Genomic DNA, 10,637 nt, shown 5'->3' with positions numbered 1-10,637 from the left:
ATAATATGCTGTGGTAAACGTATAATTTGTCCTTTTCACTCCAACAAGGAAAATTTTATTCCATGATAAATATTATTAGAATGAAAGAAACGAGAATAAAAAAACCTCTTTTGAAAATACTACAATTGATTAATGCATGAAGCTTCAAAGAAATATTTAGAATCCCGTTAATCAAAAGCAATATATAACTTATAATATAAAAATAATAATATATTGTGATATATAAAAGTATTTTTACAGAAATATTTTATTTTAATTTTGAACCTTCAAAATTTTATTTTGAAAATGAACAAAGTTTGTAACCACAGTCATAAATAAAACTGAGAAGGAAATTCTTAAAGGAAGTATATAGAGCCATTTGAACAAAATATAAAATAAAAAATGTATGAAAGAATACAACAAAGACAAATAGCAACTGTAAAAAAGTATATTTGCGTTTTGAACTCTTTTTAAATAGTAATTGAAATCATTTATCTTTAGTTTAAAATAGTTATTTTTACTGATTTTAATATTTTTATTCAATTATTAAATTCTAAGTAATACGTGTACATTTTACGTTCATAGCAAAACTCTAATTATATTATTGAACAGTATTATCTTAATTTAACAAGTATAAAACATGTTCAAAATATTGCAATGAATAGTGTTATATGTTTACGTATATGCTAGTTAAAATGCACAATATAATTATTAATATACTGTAATGCTGTATATTGTACTACTAACAAATTCTTGATTGTATGTCAAAATTAATTATAATATTAAGATCATCGTAAGAAAATATAATAATGCTGAACAGTAAAAAATTATAACAAATAATAGTTTATATAAACGAAAAAGATTTTTTTCGGGCATTTTTCGTCGTTTAGGGATACAAAAAATCAGTAACACTACGTTTCGAGATCACTAAACTATGGTAAAAAATCCGGGGAAATTCTTTAAAATACATCTATCGGTAAAACCAAACTTTAAATAAAAATTTACTTCAGACAATACTAATTTTTCAATTGTATGGATTTATTAATTTTTCCAGGTGGATGGGTATTCGACTAGAAACGGTTGGCAACTTGCTAATATTGTTCGCAGCGGTGTTTGCCGTGTTGGGCAGAGACACATTGGACGCGAGCATTGTGGGACTTTCCGTCAGTTACGCTCTACAGGTTAGTTTCTTATCTTTGTTTTGTGTTCTAGGGGTACTCTTGCCCGCTTCTATGTTCAATTTCAGTATACCGCTTGTAAATCACAAGTGACGTCATAATAGGGCAGTTTCGAAATAGAATCATGTACACTAATACACTTACTGCTAATATGACAAATTTACCCACTTGTGACCTTAACTCCTAATTAATTCAAACGCAGATTTAGCACAGATTCCGGCAGCTTAAGGCAATCACCAATAGAGTTGTGGAAACTGTGCGATTGTCTCCAGACAGAACATAGAGCTCCATAGAGTTAAGAAGGTCGTTCTCTTACCTGATGCATGGCTCCAGATCTGCGACGTTTAATTAACTCACCACAAGATTTCATGAAATGAAATCGTATAATTTTCTTCAGATAGAACAAAATGATCAGTGCAGCTCCATGGGATTACGTAAGGGCGGCCACTTACCTCATATACGATAGTTGTTTTTAAATACCAGGTTTTTGGATGCTTAAGAAAATCACTACTAGAGTTTATAAATGGAACCGTGTGATATTGTTTACATAGGACAGGAAGATCATCAGAGCTCCATTAGATGTCTTTTCCTTTAGATTTCATTGACAAAAATATTTAAAAAAGTATCTATAACATTATATTTAGCAAATACTTAAATTCCTTGTTTTGTTCTGAATACAGTTGCCATTATTAATAAATCTGCAGCCCATAAGCCATCAATTCTCAGAGTTACGAGTACAATTTTTCCCCCTTTTAATATTTTTCGTACTGGTGCATGAATTTCTCTAGCTTAATCTCTGTTTCTTCTTTATTCAACTCTTTTTTAATTTTTTTTTAAAACTTACTTTTGTTTGTCTTACATTTTGCTGCAATGCTATATCCATTTTATGTATGAACAGTTTTTTGTCTCGATATTTTTAGTTTTCGTTTTACATTTTGTGACAGTGTAACCTTCCATTTATAGTACCAGATTTCGAAAACAACTTCTACTGATTTTTCAAAATTTCCTATTTTATTTAAATCTCCTAAAATATCAATTTTTATAACCATTATGGTCTTGTATCTATTTCGTTTTCCAAGACAACTCGTTTATTATCTTTCGAGCACAACGCCAGTTTTTACGATTATTTAATCATGATACCGTGTAAAGTTCAGTTTCCAGCTTCTTATCAGTAGTTTTTCCCTAAATTCTGTAGTTTTCTCCAATAAGCATCTCTTAAAATTATCTATACTTACTGTTTTATCTACAACACTTGTCTTAATTCCTTTACATCTTACAGGACTTTTACCAAGACATTTATACGAGTACATTTGTGACCGCAAACCGCCAAATTCTTCGTATTTCGCCATTTACCTCGTATTTTTCGTATTTATTTAATTAATCTTCTTATTTTTTGTTAAGACATACGTGATATTTCGAATAATAACTTGTATCAAATGTTTTCAAATTTTCTTTAATAATTTTGTAAGGATCTTTTGATATTTCCAGGAAATAGATATCAGTATCCATATAACAAAGATTTATAACTGGATCATATGTTTTCAATTAACCGTAATAAATCTCGTACAAAAACAGCAATTTTTAAAGGTCTAGTACAGAAAAACCTCATGTGGATTTTGTTTCCACATTTATCTTATCTTTATTATGTTTAAATCTTATTTTTATCTTTATTATGTATAAATATTATATACACCGTTAACACTTTCATTCAGGCCTTTGGAGTTATCATTCAAATCATATGTCCTATGTTTGAATTTAAATTCTTCATTTATTAATAAAATATTTTACTTGGGTAACAAAAAAATCCACAGGGTTTGCATTTCTGGTAGTGATCAAGCCGATATGTTGCACGTGTTGCCAATATATATTAGTTAAAATTATTGGGAAACTGATTTCCGGGAGCTAAGCATTTTTTTAGAAGACCGTATAGGGAAAACCTTATTTTAATAGGGGACATGAATGGGCGCATAGCCAATGAGCAAACTTTGGACTATCTTAATTTAGTAGCATCAAAGTTTGAAGGGTTTTTGGACAGAAGTTCTAAGGATGAAATAATAAATATTAAGGGGCCGTAAACTTTTGAAAATATGTGAAACTTATGGTTTTGTTACGCTGACCGGCAGAATGGAAGAAGATAAGGAAGGTAAATTTACGTTTATTAGTTCTGTGGGTTGTTCTGTAATCGACTTATCTTTATGCCTTTGGCGTTATCATTCATGCGGGTTCAGATCATATGCCAATTAAAATGCAGCTCAAGGTCAGGGGTGGCGGGGAGGGAACGTGGACAGATATTTTGTCTCTTTTACCAAGGTTTAGATGGACTGTAAATGATTAAATGTATTTTAAAAATAGCATACAATGATTGCCTAAATTAATATGAAGAAACATTTGCAAAACATTTTCAAAGTACACCGGGACAGTCTTTTAAACACTCTTGTGCAAGCTAAGAACAGATTTACTGGTAGGATGTATATCCTTTTATTTTAGATCACTCACTAGATAGTCCATTCACAAAAGAAGAAATTATATCAGTATTATTTAGCACGAAAAGTGAGAAGGTTTTGATGGTCCCCCACGAATGTTATAAAAATAGCTCAATACTTTTTACTTTAAATTTAATTTAAATTTATGTTACTGTTATGGTAACATTTTTGAAAGTGGTGACGTGCCACAAAGTTTTAAATCGTCCATAATATTTCCGTTACACAAAAAAAGGGGATATCGATAATGTATAAAACTATATAGGTTCATCTTTTATAGACTCCATAACTAAAATATACACTAGTCTCCTTTATAACCGAATGAACAAATGGGTGAACGAAAGCAATATAATTAGTGAGTGTCAAGCAGAGTTTTGGCAAGGTTATTTAACTATTGATACTGAGGCAGGAGTTTGGTGTAGAGGTGGATTTTCTCACTGCTTTAAAACTGGCATAGGTTAAAGAAAAGGGTGCATATTGAGTCCGCTCCTTCCACCTCCACAGCATCACAGATGTATTGGAGAGAGGGCACTTGTCTCATTCACTTGTCTCAATCTCATATTGAAGAAATGGGAAAACTTGTAACAGTGAATGAAAAGTTAACTTCTATTTCCTAGAAAGGTGTCCAGAGTTCCATCCCTCCCTCTTTATCCATCAAAACCTAAGCAGTCTGTATCCATACTTTTAACTCACACTGTATAAGAGATCAAAGAAAAACCTTACAATTATGTAACAATTTGCTCGCAATGTGCTGTCTTATCATATTTCCCTAAACGGTTGGAGTAGACCTATATTTGGAGAAACAACAGCTAAAATGGGTTTTTATCTAACCAAATTTAAAATTTTATAAATGTCTTTTACAGATAACTAGTATGATGAACTCAGCTGTGAGAATGGCTTCTGAACTATCAACGAACATAGTGTCTGTAGAGAGGGTCAAAGAGTACTCCGAACTACCAGAGGTAATTTTTTATAACGATACAATTTGTCTATACTAATATCTTTTAACAATATTATTTCTAAATTAACAAATCACCGACAAAATATGCACTGTATGAGTGTATGTGTCACAGAATTCTATGAATTGACACAGTCAAGGTAACGTATTTAAATGGTACGTAAAGGATTAATCACATATAAAAAATAATAAAATGACAAAAACTTATTCGTTAAATAAATCAAATGGGGAGACAAACTTGTTATACGATTGTTATATCAAACGATTCTGTATACAATTCAATATTAAATAATAATCGTTCGCAACAAGAATGACAAATTGCAATAGTAAAGGTAAAGGAAAAATAATATTAAAATTTAAAAAACGAACTTTAACCTAGGCCTACATATAAGAGACACTTTACAATATTTAAAAGTTACACGGACAGCAGTGAACAAACGAATTTTTGAAATGGAGGAAAGGATTCTCTCCAGGCAGAAGAACTTTCCTGCGGTACGAAAAATCCACAAAAATGGTCTACCAGACAGCTGCCGGTATTCCGCTCCTCAACCTCTGATCGCTCGGCAAGAACTTTATTCTCATATTCATCGCCATTTCCTAACTCTCCAAAAATGTATTACTTCTCATGGGTTAATATTAAATATTTTACAATGTACTAGCTGTTTCCCGCGGCTTCGCACGCTTTACGATAGCCTTGGCCATGTATTTGCACTTCTGGTTCAAGTGCATTATATTTCTAACACCGATGTAGAGTTTGCCTTGTTGTCACGATCAATAAAATCTGTGTATGCTTATTGTATAGCCATTATACACGTATATGTATTTTATTATAAAGCGGTCTAACAGTCAAGCTTTAAGTTCAACCATATATTTATCATAAAGACAAACATATATTCTAACTTAGTGCCTTCAAATAGTCTTTGGCAAATTAATATACGTAACTGTCTCGTAATTGCAGTTTATAATGTGCAGGCGCTTTGAAAACTTTTATATTTTTCAGCGCCACCTCATGGTGAGTTTTCTAAATGAGTACAGTATATAAACCTTCTCTGTCGGAAAGTACATATACATACAAATTTTTCATGATGATCGGTCAAATATTTTACGATTCCATAGAGGACAAACACACAAACATTCATTTATATATATATATAAAATAATTTTAAATTAATGTTGCATTTGAAAATGCAACATGAGTTTAAAATTAAATGTCTAATCTTTATAGTTTCCATGTGTACAGAACCATAAGTGCAGCCCAGCGGAATCTTAATATACCTCCTGACACCACCTAGATAAAAAGAAGTAAATTTGTAAATTAGTTACTACAGGGACGTTGTGTTCACGACAGTACTTTGGAAAACCACAAATCAATTTAACTTTAGACTATTTAACTATAATTTATTATTATACAACATTAAGAAGTAAAACAGAAATTCATAAAATTGTTGTCCTTTTTTTTGTAAACTCTGGTATTTTTGGGTGTTTATTACGTGTACTTATTCATAATTCACCTTGCTTACGTAGTACATTGAACCTGATGTGCAGGAAGCAGCGTGGGAGGTCCACCCAAAACCTAGTCCAGACTGGCCCAGCAAGGGAGTGGTGCATGTTGAGGATTATCAAGTAAGGTACAGGAAGGAACTAGACCTTGTCCTGAAGGGCATATCCTGCACAGTCAACGGAGGAGAGAAGGTAGTAACTGTAAACTTTGTACTTTGTAAACATTGTGTTTTGGAAATTTATTAACATTACTTTTTTACTATATTAGAACCGATGATCCAGAATCATAATTATTAATCACAATTATAGGGTAATTGATTTATTTTAAATCGATAATTAATGGATTTGTCCAATGGCCTGCATGTTAAGACTAAATAAATAGTTAATTATTTAATTTTTTGCAGAATGTTTTAAATAAAGAAAACTAAGGAGTAAATCAAGTTTATTGACAAAGATCCGTGGCCAAGTCTGTAATACCAATATTTCAATGATAATTGACTTTAAAATTTTCGAATTTTATTTTCAAATATAAACTTGATTAGAGGTAATAAAAAACGAAAATAAAAATAATTAACTTAACTTGTTTATGAAATAAAACTTCCAAAAAGTCACATTTCAGTAAGAGGAATGAATATGCGATAAGAAATTCTGTGTAGTGTTCCACATAATAATTTCGAGTAGAAATGATTTATTTAATTTTAATTGGTATTGTAGTCTAATTTCACTTCCAACCTTGGGTTTAGAGATTACTTCCCTATTTAAGTAAATATAAACATATTGCTTGAATATGTACCAACTGTAATTTTGACAGTTAGTGAATATAAGATTTATCAAGAGTCATCGACTGAACAGTTCAATTTCCTAAGCTCCATATCTCGAGGTTATATCCTGTATCCATTAGTTACAACATAGATAACTCATCTAATGCTATAAATTGAGGCACAGATAGTAAAGCGCTCGCACTGCCATCTGTGGAGTGAGATGCACATGTAGTGCATATTTGATAACACTCGATGGTACGTGGCGAGGCCCTACTTTCGGATCTCAGTTACGACATAGATAACTCATCCAATGCTATAAATTGAGGCACAGATAGTAAGTGCTCGCAATGCCATCTGTGTAGTGACAGGCGCAGGTAGTGTATATTTTGATGGTACGTGACGAGGCCCTACTTTCGGATCTCAGTTACGACATACTCGTAGATAACTCATCCAATGCTATAAATTGAGGCACAGATAGTAAGCGCTCGCACTGCCATCTGTGGAGTGAGAGGCACATGTAGTGCATATTTGATAACACTCGATGGTACGTGGCGAGGCCCTACTTTCGGATCTCAGTTACGACATAGATAACTCATCCAATGCTATAAATTGAGGCACAGATAGTAAGTGCTCGCAATGCCATCTGTGGAGTGACAGGCGCAGGTAGTGTATATTTGATGGTACGTGGCGAGGCCCTACTTTCGGATCTCAGTTACGACATAGATAACTCATCCAATGCTATAAATTGAGGCACAGATAGTAAGTGCTCGCAATGCCATCTGTGTAGTGACAGGCGCAGGTAGTGTATATTTGATGGTACGTGGCGAGGCCCTACTTTCGGATCTCAGTTACGACATACTCGTAGATAACTCATCCAATGCTATAAATTGAGGCACAGATAGTAAGTGCTCGCACTGCCATCTGTGTAGTGACAGGCGCAGGTAGTGTATATTTGATGGTACGTGGCGAGGCCCTACTTTCGGATCTCAGTTACGACATAGATAACTCATCCAATGCTATAAATCGAGGCACAGATAGTAAGTGCTCGCAATGCCATCTGTGGAGTGACAGGCGCAGGTAGTGAATATTTGATAACACTCGATGGTACGTGGCGAGGCCCTACTTTCGGATCTCAGTTACAACATAGATAACTCATCCAATGCTATAAATCGAGGCACAGATAGTAAGTGCTCGCAATGCCATCTGTGGAGTGACAGGCGAAGGTAGTGAATATTTGATAACACTCGATGGTACGTGGCGAGGCCCTAGTTTCGGATCTCAGTTACAACATAGATAACTCATCCAATGCTCTATAAATCGAGGCACAGATAGTAAGTGCTCGCAATGCCATCTGTGGAGTGACAGGCGAAGGTAGTGAATATTTGATAACACTCGATGGTACGTGGCGAGGCCCTAGTTTCGGATCTCAGTTACGACATAGATAACTCATCCAATGCTATAAATTGAGGCACAGATAGTAAGCGCCCGCACTGCCATCTGTGTAGTGACAGGCGAAGGTAGTGAATATTTGATGGTACGTGGCGCGGCCCTACTTTCGGATCTCAGTTACGACATAGATAACTCATCCAATGCTATAAATTGAGGCACAGATAGTAAGCGCCCGCACTGCCATCTGTGGAGTGACAGGCGAAGGTAGTGAATATTTGATAACACTCGATGGTACGTGGCGAGGCCCTAGTTTCGGATCTCAGTTACAACATAGATAACTCATCCAATGCTATAAATTGGAGGCACAGATAGTAAGCGCGCCCGCACTGCCATCTGTGGAGTGACAGGCGAAGGTAGTGAATATTTGATGTTACGTGGCGCGGCGCCCTAGTTTCGGATCTCAGAACTAATCGAACTCAGCACACTTATTCCGTATGAATAATTTATCTCCTGTAAAACTATAAAATCAATTATTAAAAATATTTAAACAAAGGGTTTTTTATCTAATTTAATTTCCTGCACTGACGCTCCACGTTACTCAGATTTTAAAGAAAATTATTTTTAAAGTTCGGCAGTGCACGGGAGAATTACAATATGAGAGGTTGAGCTCACTTTTGTAAACTTTTTATTGGGTGTACAACTTTCATATTTCAAACTCTTAGTGAGGTTGTGTGTTTTAGATAGGAATTGTTGGTCGCACTGGCGCTGGAAAATCTTCTCTCACTCTGTGTCTATTTCGAATCATCGAGGCTGCCAGTGGTTCTATACTTATCGATGGACTTGATATTTCCAAGATCGGACTAGGAGATCTACGCTCCAAACTTACTATTATACCTCAAGTAAGTTCAGTTATAAGGAATTCATTTGTTAAAGTTAAAGGACCAAAATATCAAAACTTATCATTTCAATGAGAGTGAAAACTTTTGTTACGATTAAATTCATCAATGTGGTCATTATTATGACATACTAATTTTATAGATCCATGAGTTGGTTAATTTTAAAAATATTTATTAAATCAATCACCTTTTTCGAGTTTCAAATTATTAAATTTGCATCATCATTTAATAGTTTACCAATGTAAAAGAGTTCGAATACCAAACTTTATTGTTAAGCTGTAAAATGTCCAAGTATAATTTGTTGTTAAATCGCTCAATGGAGAGTACAAATCATACTTTATTTTGATTCTCAAATATTTGATCATATTTATGTCATTGATGTAAATTAATTGTAATAAGATAACGTTTTATTAGTCTTATTACCCTACAACGTTTCGCAAAGGTTTATAAATTTGAATAATCAATGTGGGAATAATTGAATAAATTATTCCATTAATGGAGCGTAACAGATCTTTTCATGAAAAAAGCAGAAGTATCCAAATCATGTCTTTTCGCTATGGTAGTGTACAAAATGTTGTCTATACTTGTCACTCTGAAATGTCCTGCGGTAAGGCAGACAGGCAGACATGCATCACATCATAGAACTCACTAATGTCTATGCAGATACATGTCTATACTGAATAGAAATGAAGTTACATAAAGATTAAATATTTCTGTAGATTATTTTGATAGATAATTTGTTCAGATTTTTTTTATAGAGTTAGGTATCATAGGAGTGTTTAAATAATGACATTTCTGATGAGGTAGTGGGTCACTGCAGTTTCAGAATGCGCTGCAATCAAAATAATATTGTCATCGAATTCTAACATTCAATTTCCATTACACAAGGTGTTTGAAAAGTCTGGGTACGGCTTAATATTTTACAAACCATAGCAGATAACATCTATAAACTTTGCACAGTGTCATATGGCTATGTAAACTATTTTTCATTGCTATTACCAAGACATGCCAACCATGGGGGGACGTCCCACAGAGGAAAACACGGAAATCTTTTTTTTTTTTTTTTTTTTTCTCTGGGGCGGCCTACTGCCATGCAATTAAGCCTCAAGGGCCTTTTGCGCACCCCGGAAACACCATGAGGACTACCAGTCTACAACTTCAGCAGTTCAACAAACCGCCGAAAACAACCTATCAAGTCCTCCTGGGAAAACTCGCCACCCCTGTTCAAGCTACCAAAGATGGCATACCGCTCTCTTGCTATTGCTGGGCAATCAAAGAGCAGGTGCTCAGCAGTCTCCTCCTGCTCATTACACCTTCCACAGAGCGGATCCTCCTGAAGGATGCCAACTCTGTGTAGATGCTTCTTTAGGTGACCATGCCCCGTAATAAGACCAATGACCTTAGAAGACATTGATCTGTTTAATGAGAGAAGGTCCGAGGCCACCTTGGAGGAAGGTGACTGTAATACCATTCTACTCACTCTCAAACCCGGATGC

General features: G+C 34.3%; 1 protein-coding gene across 1 annotated transcript; it reads left to right on the top strand.

Moving 5' to 3' along the window:
• Positions 1-1,032: 1,032 nt before the first annotated feature.
• LOC124374863 (ATP-binding cassette sub-family C member 3-like) lies at positions 1,033-9,144 on the top strand (the record flags this gene model as incomplete). Its single annotated transcript, XM_046833007.1, has 4 exons — positions 1,033-1,160; positions 4,501-4,599; positions 6,141-6,287; positions 8,986-9,144. Coding segments are annotated over exons 1-4 (528 nt in total), but the record flags the coding sequence as incomplete, so codon positions are not given.
• Positions 9,145-10,637: the final 1,493 nt, after the last annotated feature.

This window comes from Homalodisca vitripennis, unplaced genomic scaffold (assembly GCF_021130785.1).
Source record: "Homalodisca vitripennis isolate AUS2020 unplaced genomic scaffold, UT_GWSS_2.1 ScUCBcl_10675;HRSCAF=19666, whole genome shotgun sequence".
NCBI lineage: Eukaryota > Metazoa > Arthropoda > Insecta > Hemiptera > Cicadellidae > Homalodisca > Homalodisca vitripennis.
Note: the sequence above shows the minus strand (reverse complement) of the source record. Positions and strands in the feature narration are given on the sequence as shown.